General features: G+C 36.6%; 1 protein-coding gene across 1 annotated transcript in view; it reads right to left on the bottom strand.

Moving 5' to 3' along the window:
- Positions 1-6,074: 6,074 nt before the first annotated feature.
- Positions 6,075-16,545, bottom strand: part of LOC137397626 (general transcription factor IIE subunit 2-like) — a 156,629-nt gene continuing 146,158 nt past the window's right edge. Inside the window, exons 2-8 of the mRNA XM_068083921.1 lie at positions 10,584-10,838; positions 8,995-9,113; positions 8,669-8,776; positions 8,158-8,343; positions 7,692-7,797; positions 6,909-7,024; positions 6,075-6,454 (exon numbers count right to left, since the gene is read on the bottom strand). Of these exons, the coding sequence (XP_067940022.1) occupies positions 6,356-6,454; positions 6,909-7,024; positions 7,692-7,797; positions 8,158-8,343; positions 8,669-8,776; positions 8,995-9,113; positions 10,584-10,701 (852 nt within the window). The 5' untranslated portion in view covers positions 10,702-10,838 and the 3' untranslated portion in view covers positions 6,075-6,355. The remainder of the gene's footprint in view (positions 6,455-6,908; positions 7,025-7,691; positions 7,798-8,157; positions 8,344-8,668; positions 8,777-8,994; positions 9,114-10,583; positions 10,839-16,545) is intronic.

Here is a 16,545-nt window from a genome sequence, read left to right as displayed (position 1 = left end):
CCTCCGTCTGACCTATTTGTGGTCAGGACTGACAATGACCATAAAGTGCGCGAAGCCAAAAAGCATAGTAGAACAAAGGCAGCCAAAGGAAGTTAAAAGCTGTATGCTGGATGCCACTGGTAAAATGTAGCAGTAGATTTTGGTGGGACTACTGCCAACTGTACCACTCCGGTTAGTGCGCTAAAGGCGAACTAACGGGAGAATTCAGTTAAAGCGCCCTAGCTGTGAAAGAAAAAGCCACAGATTAGCCGCACCCTTATATAAGCCGCTAAGCTCAAATCATCAGAAAAAAGTAGCGGCTAATAGTCCGAAAAGTACGGTATGTCATAAAGGTCAAGCCCAACCCCACATATTGGTAGAGCAACATGAACAATCTTCTATTTAAAGTGAAAGCCTGCTGAATCTTTACCTGGCCTGCCCTGAGGAGTTATGACAAACTTCAGCTATGGTAGAGACTTGATGAGGCCCCAACAAAAAGGGGACTTGTCCTAGCCTCCTTTATTGCAGAAAAAGCCAGAGATCTGGCCAAAAGAAATTTTGGAGATGCCCACTCTAAAACTGGTTGTTTCAAAGTCATAGAAGCCAAAGCACAAAATAGAAGCCCCTCTAGAAGAGCCAAGAAAAATAAACATGAGGGAAAAAAATCTCAGAATTTTGGGTCACTAGGCACAATCCTTGACTGGCTCGAACAACTTGAAAGGGGGATTGGTACGGTGAGTGATCGCACCTTAATATTATGCCAGCCAAATCCTTACTATTCCAGCAGATGTCCTTACTATTCTGGCCAATACCAAATACTAAGCTTGTCACTTTTCTTTGGGAAATTAATAATTATTATTCAACCAAAACATGAATGAATGAGAACTTTCAATTTTTGTTAGTAATAAATGGAATAAGGAAACAACTCCCTGTAAAGGTTTTACTAGTGATAGTTTGAATAAACTGTTACATTTTACCATCTACCAAGCTGAGCATAAAAAAGATACATAATTTGTTTGTGCATTTTATGTTATTTTTGTTGTAGATGCAAGCACTTCTTGCACACCTGACTATTTTTTAGGAACTTAGGCTAGAGAAGCCAGATTTGTTTGAGGAGGTCATGCTTCTTAAACAGCCCTATGGGATAATGTAGCTTTCTTGGCTTATGAATGCCCAAGGTGTATATCTACCAGGGTATATAGAAGAGCTTTCTTCTTCCATTCATTGGAGACTGTGGTGAGTGTTATAACATGGCAGAGTAAACAGGAAACTCACTGTGTGTTTGCTATCATGCTTAGTGCAGTGTTGTGGCGCTCTCATGAATTTTACAAGCATTGATACCTCGTGGTAAGTGTGTCATTTGTGCTTTATACTGTAGTGCCACTAACACTTCTGTACTGCTGCTAACTGCTGCTGCCAGTGTGAAAATTAGTGTGCGTTTTGGGCTCAACTATGACATTCAACTTCAAAAATTTCTCTTCGTTGAGATTGGATAGTGTTGACGTTAATGGTTTTTTGTAAAAATTGAGTACCAGGTTTAAATTTTTTTCAAAATGATTGAAATGAAACTTGGTAAGTTCCAATAAGTTTAGCGTTCAGATGAACCTTTTTGCATTACTAAGTGCAAGAGTTAGTGCTAGTTAGGCGCAAAGGCTAACGCTAGCAGTACTAACATTTCAGAAGTAGTAACTATTGTTTTTGGTCAATCAAAAAACAAAACTATCGGCGCTAGACATTACCTCGGTGAAGGTGCAGAAGTTCATAGAAAGTTGCGGAGAGAATGTAAGGACTATTACGATAATCGGTTTAAAGATTAGTATTCTAGAGTTGGATGCACTACTTCTGGTTGTGATTTTACTAGATATGAACGTAGAAGCCAATATAGAAACTGAAGATATACAGTAGATGGTTGGGAGTTGAAGGTAGTTGGTAAAGCGGATGTTTAGTTGGGAAGTAGATACAGATTTATAGAAACTGAGACTTATATTGTAAAAGCATTAAGAGCAAACTTTTTAACCGAGTTAAAGCAAGTGAAATTATTAGATGTTTTAAATGGTTTATGTGAAAGTAGAATTCAGCCAGTTAAGGAGGTTCAAGGATGGTTTAGATGACCTCAACGCTAAGCCATTGGTGTTCATAATTAAGTTAAAATATGTTCAGCCAATTAGATTGTTGTAGATTGGTGTTGCCTAGACCTATTACTTCTGGTTTAAGTTATCTTTCAGATAATTTCAATTTGCAAAACTTGAGAAATAAATCTGATAGAAAAGGTAGAGGTCCTGGAGGCAGAAATGACAGGAAGGCTGACTAGAAAAGGTGACTGACAAGACCAGTAAGAATGAGGCCAACATGGCTAAATGACAGGCCAGAGAGATGCAGGGACAGGAAGGAACTAAATCCTGCTGCTTTTGTTTATGTTCACTTTGCAATAGACTGCCCTAGCAACTATTGCAAAAAGAGTGGATAATAGGATCGCTGAGAAAAAATGCAAAGTGTTAGACTGCAGCTGCGGTGAAGTAGAGCACCTGATGTTTACCTATGAGGCAGGTGGAGCAGCCTTCAACAAAAACGGCTAATGAAAACTAAAGTACATGAGGGTAGTACCAGTTGTAGGAAACTAGTTCAAAAGCAAAGGTACCTAAGCAGCTAAGGATAAGTTGATAAGGCTGCCAGTAGCCAATAAAGTGCGGTTGTTTTAAAACAGAGTAAATTCTAACTACATGTCACAAGAAAAGGTCAATGCAAAAAAGGAGAAAATTGACAGAAGGTGATAGGCAGCTAAAGAGCTTATGAGATAACTCTGACCAAGTGTCAGAAGGAAAAGGACAACCTTTCCTCACAGGTTGAAAAAGACAGACAGATGTACAAATCTCTGGAGCGCCTGGCTAAGGTGACAAGCACCATACAACATTCTTGTACTGCTGCCAGCAGTGATGAGAAGGACACCAGTGGCAATGTTGGCGAGGCAGCTATGATTACTAAAGCTGCTGCAATTGACAACACTGGCTAAAGCAAAGGTGCACAAGCTAGCTTGGAGGGTGTAAGCGGAAATGCTGATGAGGTCAAATACCCTCTTAATCTGGTCAGGTGCTGAATAGTTCAAGGAAGTTGGAACCATGGAGTTGTCTGTTACTGGTAGCAGTGGTAAACTAGATATAGCACCAGTTTGGGAGGACTATTACTTCGGTGAGAGTGAAGTGGGCTCTCATCCTGGTGAGAGTATAATGGAGGCCATGCCTATGGAGACTGAGCTGTGGCGAGGCTGTTATTTCAGGTGGTAAAAATTTCTTAGTAGCGTTCTAGAATTTGACCCCTGATGTCCTTGCAAAGGGTACCACTATTAAAGGGTTTCTGGTGAGAATGGTTTGAGAGAAACAATGAAATGAAAGAAACAGGTACACCTATTTGCCTTTTTTGTGCCTTTGGTATATTGGTCATCTGTGTTTGTTGGCGTATGGGGTGTGTCACTACACCAGTCTAAACGACTTAAAAAAGTAAAGACCATGTTGTATATATGCAGACGTCTTTTGCACGCCCTACTATGTTGTAGAAACTTCGGTAAAGAGATCTAGATCAGCTTTGGGATGCCACACATATAAAATGGACCTATATGATTATGTAACTTTCTTGGCTTAATGGACGCCTCAAGTATATATACAAGGCTGTATGAAGGGGCCTCTTTCTTCAATTTCGTGGAGATCGTGTTGATTGCTTATATAACAAGCATAATTAGGAGTTCTCATACTTGTGTGAATCCTGCTTATATTACCGTTTTTACTATTGTTATTTATTGCGGGCTTTTACTAAACCCCCCAAAGGAACTCACAATGGTATTCAACTTCTATATTAATATTTACATGTATGCATCCTGTCGTAAGAGTATTATACACCTTTTATGGAACCACTCATTCCCTTTTATTTAACCACTTCTGATATAATTAGGAAACAGATTTCTGGACTCTTGGTAGCCTGACACGCCGATTTGTTATTCCAACTTCCTAGCACCTGCTATTTTACTGCTTAGCATAAATGTTATCTGCTTCTTTGTACTTACTCGCTTACTGCCTAGGAAGTTTTGTAGCGCCCAATCGTCTGTGATCTACGGATGTGATGATTGGCTGACTGATTAGGCAAACATATATAAGCTTGCGTAGATCAGAAACGATTCGAATTCCATATTTTACTCACACTTTAAGTATTACTCTGTTCTTGTATCACTCTTTATATTTTTAAACTTGTGCAGTTAGCATCAGCCATTGACTTGGTTAGCCTTTATATATATTTTATGTTTTTGCTAATGAAAGTTTGAATTTTTAATAAATATATTCTGTTTTGAAGATTTTAGCTAAATCAAACCAGTCTAATTCTTGAAATTAAATCTACACCTAAAATACAGTCCTCTAAATTCGCAAATCTTAAACCAACTACTTGAACCACCAATCCAGCACTTATAGTTAATAATCCTTAAAACAGCAGATCATTACATATTACTTTATGGAGTATTACCGACAAAAAACTTAATCGATGAAGAGGTTAAGCTCTAAGCTCCACCACTAATCAATATATGTGAAAAATCGATAGGATTTTATAAAAGAAACAGACGGTGCTTTAAGCATTTTCAGGTAAGTAGAATGTGTTCCACCCTCTATTACCTTGCGTGTACCATTTCTTTACTTAGAGACGGAATGTTTGTAATCATTCGTATTCGTTTCAGCAATACGCTGCTAAGATTGCTTAGTGGAAAGGTCTTGTGATCCGATGTGTATAGTATGAAGCCATAGGGAGAGACTGGTATATATAGTGTATACACATTAGACATGTATAATATAATGGAGAATATATAACATACATTATATGTAGCATATAATGGATACCTCTATTACAGCTAGCTCAGCTAGTAGAATATAATGGATACCTCTATTACAGCTATTTCAGCTAGTAGAATATAATGGATACCTCTATTACAGCTAGCTCAGCTAGTAGAATATAATGGATACCTCTATTACAGCTATAGGAATATAATGAATATCTCTATTACAGCTAGTATAATATAATGGATACCTCTATTACAGCTATTTCAATTAGTAGATTATAATGGATACCTCTATTACAGCTGTTTCATCTATTAAAATATAATGAATTCCTCTATTACCGCTAGCTCTGCTAGTAGAATATAATGGATACCTCTATTACAACTAGCTCATCTAGTAGAATTTAATGGATACCTCTATTACAGCTAGTAGAATATAATGAATACCTCTATTACAGCTATCTCATCTAGTAGAATAAAATGGATACCTCTATGACAGCTATCTCAGCTAGTAGAATATAATGAATACATCTATTACAGCTATCTCATCTAGTAGAATATAATGGATACCTCTATTACTGCTATCTCTGCTAGTATAATATAATGAATACCTCTATTACAGCTATCTCATCTAGTAGAATATAATGAATACATCTATTACAGCTATCTCATCTAGTAGAATATAATGGATACCTCTATTACAGCTATTTCAATTAGTAGAATATAATGGATACCTCTATTACAGCTATTTCAGCTAGTAGAATATAATGGATACCTCTATGACAGCTATCTCAGCTAGTATAATATAATGAATACTTCTATTACAGCTATCTCAGCTAGTAGAATATAATGGATACCTCTATTACAGCTGTCTCATCTAGTAGAATATAATGAATACCTCTATTACAACTATATCATCTAGTAGAATATAATGGATACCTCTATGACAGCTATCTCAGCTAGTATAATATAATGATACTTCTATTACAGCTATTTCAGCTAGTAGAATACAATGAATACCTCTATTACAGCTATCTCAGCTAGTAGAATATAATGAATACCTCTATTACAGCTATCTCAGCTAGTATAATATAATGATACTTCTATTACAGCTATCTCAGCTAGTAGAATACAATGAATACCTCTATTACAGCTATCTCAGCTAGTAGAATATAATGAATACCTCTATTACAACTATATCATCTAGTAAAATATAATGAATACTTCTATTACAGCTATCTCATCTAGTAGAATATAATGGATACCTTTAGCCCAATAACGCGTGCTGGAGGCCATTTTTATTCATTCATTTTCACAAGATAGACTACACAATATACTGTAAATAAATACATGTTTTGTTAAAGAGTCCTGTCTGGTGTCTAGTGAAACATGAACAATCTCAAAACACTGAATTCTTTGAATCATTAGTGATAAATAAGCAAACTCAGTGAAAGAGGGCACAACTACCACTAGAGAAAAATTCAAGAAATTGCATGAACTGTTTCTGGGGCCACCATTGCCAATCCAGACCAATCTTGCAGATGCTTTATCATCCATGACTTGGCTTCACTTCTTCTCCGAGTAGTCTTCAAGAACTCCGTTCAGATGGTCGTTTAGTTTTTTGAAGTTCTTACCCTTTCTGCTACCCTTTCTCTTCGGCTGGGCCTACAGAAGTTGGAGACGTGCATTACACCCTCCGAGTACCACACTTTAGCTGTTGATACCAGGGTGTCACACACTCATTTTACTAGAGACTAAGGACTGTTTCGGACCTACTGACGATGACAGAGTGTCAGACGTCAAGTAAAACAAGCATTAAAACTGAACTGCTCCACAATTGGTCATACTCCATAATGATGACCGTGATAATGAATCTTCCAAGAACATTCAAGCAGTTGAGCTAAACAACACGCACGCAGAGTCTGACTTACTACACTGATGTAAGACATGTATTGGAGTTATCTGCACTATGTACTTGGTTTTAGCATAATCCATTGGCTGTCATACTCCATACATAGACTTAGATACATACCACTTTTAAAAACATACACACTCTATAGAGCTAGGAACTCACCAAATGATGCAATCTGATATTTCATAGACATGCATAGGGACTTACTACTCTACGTAGACCGACGTGCTCCATTGAAGAGATACCCTGTTTCTGAAGGTAGTCATCTATTGTCTTGTCATCTATTCCATCGACAGCAACGCTCCGCCACAACTTAACAAACTCTAAAATAATAATAAACAGCTATATTATCCATAGAGCTATTTTACTCATAGAAGTGCATTAATGATAAAAGTATAACACTTACAAAACTCTTATTTTTCATAAAGTCTTAATTACGTAATTACTATGTGCAGTATGTACCGCAGGGAGTTCTCACCTTCGAGACAGACGTATAACAGAAACTTTGACTTTAACTTGAATGAATTTAGCTTACTAAACGCACACTTAAAGTTTTAGTATGTATTTCACTAAACTAAACCAACTTTGTCATCGACTAAAATGCTATCACCTATCTGTTTACGGTACGTTACAGCATCGTATGTATCTGTTTCTCAGTCGATGTGGGAGGATTTTGGCAAATAGCATATCGACATCATAATTATTTCGACATATTCAGCCGACTGCCAAATTTGAATTTTGAAATAAATAGTAGGTGATGTCATATGCCGGAAAGAAATGTCGTATGGCGGGGACAAAAAACATGGCATTACACATCGTAAGACGAAAAACCACATAGTAGGGACATCATAACCTGGGGCACACTGTATAAAAACACTGAGGCTGCTTGCAACAGAGTTACTATCATAGATGTATGCTATCAATAGAGGCTTTTATCCATTGACTTCGATGAGGAAAATAAACAACCAAAAAGCAGATAATAAGACAAACCATCATCTACTGTATATTCAGAATCTGTTCCGGTGTCCTTGAAGTGTAAAACTCTCTTTTTATCAGACCTCTGAAGGACTATGATCTTCCCGAGCTCCAACAGTTTCTACATAGAACAAATTGGACATGAATTATAAGGAGTTGTCATATACATATTTAATTGGTTAGCGCTACGAACTATTGGATAATAGCATAAGCAGTATTTATTGGATTGGCTGGTGATATAAGCAATATCTATATGATTGGCCAATGATATAAGACAAATCAATTTGATTGGCTGATAATATGAGCAGTAATATCTAATTCACCAATAAAATAAGCAGTATCTGCATGATTGGCTAATGATATGAGACGGATCAATTTGATTGGCTAATGATATAAACAGTATTTATCTAATTGGCTAATGATATAAGCAGTATCTATCTGATTAGCTGTCTATGAACTAAGACATGGTTACTGAACTTACATCAATATGTTTTTTAGCCTCTGGTAGAGCCTCCTCAACTTGTTCTTCATAAATTCCGCCTAATCCCCGCCTCTCCATCTTCTTCAAATGTACTAGGAGCTCCTTACGAGTCGATATCGGGAGTGAGGGTTTGAACTTGAACATGTTGCCATCGATCACATCAACTTTAGCATTTTTCAGTAGAGCCTACGATAAGGAAAAAGACGCAATGCCCGCAATCAGTCTAATAGCCTTAGCCAATAAGCTTTAACCTTCATGTATAAAATGACCCTTGTGTAGTAATCTCAACATATAACTAAATCGAATTAAACTTAAACAGAAAAAAGATGAAGTGAAAGTGCTTCATCATCTTTGTCTATGATCTAGTTTAAAATCCATGGAAGCCATCATGAAAAACTGCCTTTCAACTCTTTTTAAACCAGAAATATAAAATTGTGGAAAAAAATCTTTCTCTTCTTAGCATAGCCTGTGCTTCTTGGAATCACTGAAATAGCTTAGCCTGTGTTCCTACCTCACTGCTCAGCCAAAGACGGTGTTTCTGATTCATGTCCGTCATTTTTGCTTCATCCAATAGGTCCTCTAAGCTGAGTGGATAGTTGTCCCCCCTATGGTGCCGCTTCTACATAAGAGTAAGGACACACAACTCCAGAGATAATTGAAATAATTTTTTGCTGTTATAGGCTAGACAAACAGGCATCAAACAAATGAACTTTAGGAATTTAGTTGTAAATCGTAAAATTTCTTCGCCTTCCTTCTCCATACCAAAGATTATACAAGTCATAGAGAAAATTAAGAAAGCTAGACAGTTAATTCTATGTGACTAGCATTGACTCCCACCTTCAGGTACTCAATAACTCTGTGTAAGATAGAGAACTTGTGTGAAGATGTCGGGGTGGCAGTCCTGAAGTCAAGCGCAGGTGCTGGAGAAGGACTTGACCAATTGGGCTTGGCCTTGTCTGAATACAGATAATAACGGAGTTGTTAAAAAACCGAGTTTGGTCATTCATGTTGAATGAATGCTTGTCAAGGCTAAACCTGTGGGTCCAAAACTGAGCGTGTAAAATATTTTCTTAAAGAAGTTACTTTCACGCGCAGCCATTCAACAATACCTAGATGTTGATAGAATGAAATACGTATTGTAAAACATAAAATTAATATATACAATACATAATACATGTAATAAAATCTAGACAAATACCGCATGAAAGGAGTAAAAGTTACTGTGTTGTAGTAATGCAGCAGTAGTAGCATGCTGTTTGTTACTTTCTTATCAAATTTATCTCCAACATCTTGTAGTAACTTTAGGCTCGTGACTGACTCACTTGAATTTGTTAACTGGCTAGAACTTGGTTTCACGCTAGCGGAAAAAACCCAACTAAACATGATAAAAGTTTCGTTTCAGCTTCGTCCAGTGGCAAAAAAACCAAAGAAATTCATATCTAGAAAGGTGTCATATCTATGCAAATTTCTGTAAGAGCTATTCGTATAATAAGGGTTGACTCTGGTGGGTTCAATATTATACAAATTATACATTAATATAAAGAGTAATACTAATGGATAAGTAATACATGGATATACAGCTAATAGGATCACTCAATACAATCATATCAGAGTAATACATGGATATACAGCTAATAGGATCACTCAATACAATCATATCAGAGTAATACATGGATATACAGCCAATGGGATCACTCAATACAATCATATCAGAGTAATACATGGATATACAGCTAATAGGATCACTTAATACAATCATATCAGAGTAATACATGGATATACAGCTAATGGGATCACTTAATACAATCATATCAGAGAAATACATGGATATACAGCTAATAGGATCACTTAATACAATCATATCAGAGTAATACATGGATATACAGCTAATAGGATCACTCAATACAATCATATCAGAGTAATACATGGATATACAGCTAATAGGATCACTTAATACAATCGTATCAGAGTAATACATGAATATACAGCTAATAGGATAACTTAATACAATCATATTTAAATACATGGATATACAGCTAATAGGATCAATCAATACAATCATATCAGAGTAATACATGGATATACAGCTAATAGGATCACTCAATACAATCATATCAGAGTAATACATGGATATACAGCTAATAGGATCACTTAATACAATCGTATCAGAGTAATACATGAATATACAGCTAATAGGATAACTTAATACAATCATATTTAAATACATGGATATACAGCTAATAGGATCACTCAATACAATCATATCAAATACATGGATATACAGCTAATAGGATCACTCAATACAATCATATCAAATACATGGATATACAGCTAATAGGATCACTCAATACAATCATATCAAATACATGGATATACAGCTAATAGGATCACTTAATACAATCATATCATAGTTTAAAACATCTCACGAGGCAGTTTTGCTTTCTTATTAGCAGGTTCATCCTTGCGGACTTTTTTCTCTATGGATGGCTGAGCAAGAGCCCGCTTCTTAAACAGCTCCCTCTCCTTGAGTAGAGCAGCATCCATCTTAGCTATATTTCAGGGTCGCTGATAGGACCAGAGAGCTGACGAGTCAATATGACTCTCCTCCTGTTTCCAGCATTCGGACTAAATGATTGGTTGATACAGAGTAGGGCACTAGTCGCGGTTTTTCCTCTACCAGCCTACATAACAGCAATCATTGAACTTTGAGAATCAAGTACAAGATGGTAGATGGATGAGAATATGAGTGGTCTGAGTTAGTCATTTATACATAAGTAATTTTATAGGTTTTTCAATAGACTACAGTTCCCATTCCACACTTGCTAGAACTGCAATGGAGCATACAAACTACAATTGAATTACAACAGAAAAAGCTAGCTGTAAAATGCAAAGTAATATAAGATACCTTAGACCCTTATTAGAGCTGATTGGTTCAGATACAGTCATACCCTGATATACAAGTGTCAAAACAAACGAGAAATTTGTCATATGAGGAAGATTCCGAGCAAACTTTGCCTTGAGATACGAGACAAATTTGAGATACGAGCACACGAGACAGTTTTCACTGCGAAAACTGTCTTGTGTTTTCAAATCGAAAACTCAAGATGGTTTTCGTATGCGGCCGCTAGGTGGCTGAGTATTCGAGAGGCTGCTTAAAGGTTGACTCGCAACAAAATTCACATTACAGTTATTTGGTATCAAAATATTCACCATGTCTTACTCTGTTGTGTTGTAAGTATTGGGTCACATAATAAGCCAGCTAAAAGTTAAGGTAAAAGGGAGTCAAAAAACGAAGCGAAGAGCCAATAAGAAAGCAATAAGAAATCCGAAATGAGTACAAAATTAAAATTAAGTTTAAAACTCATTTCCAATGTGCGCTAAATTCATAATGTAAAATATAAATTTTAATGTTACGTAATGTCATGAAAGTGTACCGAATGTATTGCCATCTCGTCTTTCTCTCATACCGCCACTAGCCGCTACCGTATGTCTCAAACTCTATACAGTACTGTACATATTAATGTCACATTTTACAGCAGATCATAACCACTAGATAGGTATTTGTATGTAGTAGGTATGTAAGTAGGTATGCTACTTTGTGAGTGTGGTCGGTGAATAAGAAGAATTAAAAACATGTTTGTTCTTTTTAATATCATGTTTGTGAGTGGGTGAAAAAGGATTGACTTTTTAAAGTTGGAATTAAATTTCAAAAGAATTTCCAATTTGACATGGCCCTATGTAATCTTTCATAACTTGAAATGATGAGAAAAAAATGGTTTAGAGAAATAATATCTAAATCACCCCAAACTGCGGGAGATTATGGGGCTATAAGATCAAAAAATAAAGTTTCACATGTTTTGTGACCTCTTGACCTCTCATGACCTCTCATGACCTCTCATGACCTCTTGACCTCTCATGACCTCTCATGTTAGCTATAGACAACAGAGTGACCTCTCATGTTAGCTATAGACAACATAGTGACCTCTCATGTTAGCTATAGACAACAGAGTGACCTCTCATGTTAGCTATAGACAACAGAGTGACCTCTCATGACCTCTCATGTTAGCTAGCGACAACATAGTGACCTCTCATGTTAGCTAGAGACAACAGAGTGACCTCTCATGTTAGCTAGAGACAACAGAGTGACCTCTCATGTTAGCTAGAGACAACATAGTGACCTCTCATGTTAGCTAGAGACAACAGAGTGACCTCTCATGTTAGCTAGAGACAACAGAATGACCTCTCATGTTAGCTATAGACAACAGAGTGACCTCTCATGACCTCTCATGTTAGCTATAGACAACATAGTGAGCTCTCATGTTAGCTATAGACAACATAGTGAGCACTAAAAACTTGTCATCATGGTAGATTTAGTATTTTGCACTACAGAGGACACGTTTCCATCAAACACCATGAGGAGCTTATGTGTACGACTGTAGAAGTTGTGTGATCAATGTTCTTTTGTATTCTTTGAAACTTGGAGTGGAGAGGGTCTTTAGAAGTTTGTACAAAATAAATGTGTTAACTTGAGCTAATTTTAGATTATTTAATAAAAATTTGTTTCTGAGTTTAATATTTAGTGAGAAACTTCTGAAATCAAAAGCGCTTATGAAAAATGATAGTTGGGTAAGTTGAGGAACTTACAGTATGAGTCAGATCGGTTGATCAAAATCTTTTCTAAAACACCTCTGAGTAGTTGCAGCGGAATTAAAACTCCTAGAGATTTCACATTACAAAATTCATGTTGATTGCGCCACTCATTTCATGCCAATTTAGCTTTTGTTTTTGATTGCAGATTTTGGAAATGTAATAAAACTATTTAATTTGCCCCTAGAAGATTTCAAATAGATTGTATCTTGTAGAGAACTTTGTGGAGAACACAACTACCAAAGATTATTTAGCTACTGTTAGTGATTGGAATGCAACAAACAAATTAACTGCACAATGTCAGAAAGTCGCTCGGGAAGCAGCTTGCCGACTATAAAGGGTTAATTTGTGTCTAGTTATTTTATATAAAAACCGTTGATGTGAAATATGAGAGAATTGGCATACAAGATCCTGGAACACATAAAGCTTGTAGGTCGAGGTATGCCTGTACTAGATAAGATGAACAAATTTGGGCATAGTAGCTGCAGACAGAGTGCAGTTATGTTCAAACAAACAATTGGTTCATAATGATTCGTAGTAGAACATCATCAGAGATAAGAAACACCCATTCGTTGGAGTCGTTTATATAAATCACTCACAAAAGTGAAGTACATTTTTCAATCGCGTTCGACTTTCATGATGGTAAAATATAACTTTAGATGACTTATAAATACGTTAGCAAAACACAACATACTATAAAACCTCTAATTAAACGCCATGGCGCTCTATTAGAGGTTTTACGGTTCTGACTTGAGTAGACAGGATGGAGTGGCAGTGGGAGCTGCTAACATATTGATACACAAAAAAAGCTGCTTATAGAATTCTTGTAAAATATAATAACCAAAAACTAGATAAATTCTTACTCATAAATGAAACTGAACAATTCTCTGCTTAAGCCTATGAGACCACCTATGAAAATGTACAAGCATTATCTGCATTGAAATCATTGCGTTGTACTGAGGAGGATGGTCAAATCTAGTATGACTCGAAACGTCAACAAGTGCAAGTCATCTCACAGAGACATCAAGCTTCCTGGCGAGTGTCATGTCCGCCTCTAGAATTTATGCCTAATTAGAAACCTAATTACTAAGTTAAAAATAGTCTCCTGTAAGTAGGTCCATCGTGTCATGATCCTCTCCAATTGTTTAGATTAGACATTTCATGAGTTTCTTGGAAGAGTACTGAAGTGGTTACCAGTTGCCTGCCTTAGCTACTTTGTCAGGTTTGCCTCCCTTAGCGCAAGATCAATTCCTGACATACAATACCACTGACCTACCAACTGTCAATCCGGAGTGCTAACCATTGCACCACTATTCAGGGCATTCAATCCCAAGTGCTTCAAAGACCGGCTAAAGTGTGTTTGAAGCACCGTTTGACGGTAATGGTTTTTAAGTATGGCCGATCAGCTTTGCGAGTTTACTACCAACCTTGGCAACCTCAACTTACCTCTACATAAGATTTTGCATGAAAATCCAGTGTGACTTTAAAAAAAAGTGCACGAGTAAGCTTTTAAGAGAGTCAAGGAAGAGTTGACTTATTCGGTTGACTATGTGAGTTAACTTATATAGCACAAATATATACCTCAGCCTGAAATCACAGTTCACACAGATGCCTCTAGTGTGCTGGTGCAGATGCTGCCTTGTTGCAAGTAAAAGATAAATCATACAGATTGAGCTGCGGTCAGTCTGTATGGTTTCTTGAAGACTGACCAAAAAGTAGTATGCCACTATTGAGCACAAAGTGTTAGATATAATATGGGTATGTCAAACTTTTTTAGAGTGCCTCGAGTGAGCAAAAGAACATGGAAAACAGTTTTAGTAAGGGTGTAACTTTTATTAGTTATTTTAACCTCTTGCCATTAATATTGTTGTTTTAGAATAGAATTATGTTAGTCAAGTATTTTAACTGTTGAGCTTCGAGAATAAAAAAGTATTTTCACTGATATCAGTACTGCGTATATAATAGCTGAACACCTTCCCTATTGTCTGAGCCAGTAATAATCAAATTAGTCCACATAGCTTAAGCAAAAGTGCACAAACTGAACATAGTCAAAATAGAATAGGATGACAAAGCAAATGCAAAACTAATGTTGTGTGTGGATTGGGATTAATTATTTATAAAAAAAAAACGATGCCATAGAAGTAATTAGGTCCCATACAAGTAAAGGATTGTAAAGGTCTGTAATTCAAGGGGCGCTTATGATCACCTCTTTTAAAAATGGCTTAAATTATAGTTCTGAATGATCATTGAACCAGGATTACAAGCGGGCCTTTCAAGTTCCACGCCAGCTTTAGTATGTACTTGAATGCTCTTTCTAAATCCGTTCAAAAACAGCAAATTGATAATTTATTACTACTTGTGGGATAATGTACCTATATTCAATCGATTCACATTTCAAGCTGCAGAAGATGGGAGGACTCTTACCAGCACCTTAAACATGTTTAGCAGACACTGAGCCAGCAAAAATGTTACCTTTGAGTGCTCAAAGTTCAACAGCTTGACAAGGGCTCAAAGCCAATTCATCAGTTTATCACAGAAGTGTTGTTTCACAGATTGTTGTTGGAGTAGAATACCACAAGCTTAGAAATTATCTGATAGACATAAACAACCTAGACCTGCCAACAAGCTAAGCAATACATATTACGTGCACTAGTTGAAGACTTGCGCAAACAAGATATCTTCGCACATCTGACATAGAGCATTAAACCTTAACACTCAACCTACTCTCACAGTCAAGCCGTCCTACATGTCAAATATCTATAAAAGAGAACAGCTCCAATGACTCAGCCTCTTTCCGAGGGCCTACTTAGGCGCTCTCCCTTCTGCCTGTTAAGGAGCCTCTATTTTTCTACGCTTATGGAGCCTCATTCTCTTTCATCAACTGAGCCTCTTGTACTATCTCAACTGATGAAACTTTCTACTTATGGACTGTCACGACTCTCATTGACTGTCGAGACTCACAGCCATATGGGACGGAGCAAACAGGCATGGACGACCGTTCGGGTAAGGATGTAACTTTTATTAGCTCTTCAAACTTTTTGTCATTAATATTATTGTTTTATAATTGTGTTAGTTGTGTATTTCATTGTTTGACTTATAGAATAAAGAAGCAACTTTTAGTGGTAAATATCAGTAATGCTTACAATAGCTTAACACTTTCACTAGAAGCAAATTAGTTCCCACAAGCTAAGTAAAAGCACACAAACTAAACATAGTAAAAATAGAATAAACTAAAAAAACAATCAGAACACGGATTTTGTGTGTGAATTCGGAATGGTTGTGCATAACATAATTTATCCACAAACACCTATAACAGCTGGTTTGCTAAAGATTATTTAACCAAACCATGTACTACTATAAAGTGGAGAAATACTGCTCAGTATACCAAATTTTTGATTACTAGAATTCCCAATAAAATCCTGAGAAGAGACAAAATTGTGAGAATTGTCTGACAAATCACCAGCCCTACGGTGCGTAAAAACTGTTCTGATAGCCTTCACCTGTTGTTTTTAACTTCTAAAATTCAAGTCTATCACCGCAGAACACATCGATGTTAGAAATTTGCTATAGTGACCTTGACATCAGTATCATAGTTTAGCTTTTGTAATTTTTTGGTTAAGTCAACTGCGACTCGACGTAAAAGAATTTATTCAAGCGCCCGTTGATTGTAACGTTTGCCATCATTTTTTTCCAAATGCTATTGATAAGTCATTATTATGTCGACATGTCTTAACGGCATTG

Source organism: Watersipora subatra, chromosome 5 (assembly GCF_963576615.1).
Source record: "Watersipora subatra chromosome 5, tzWatSuba1.1, whole genome shotgun sequence".
Lineage (NCBI taxonomy): Eukaryota > Metazoa > Bryozoa > Gymnolaemata > Cheilostomatida > Watersiporidae > Watersipora > Watersipora subatra.
The sequence above is the reverse complement of the archived record's forward strand: the minus strand, read 5'-3'. Positions and strand labels throughout refer to the sequence as shown.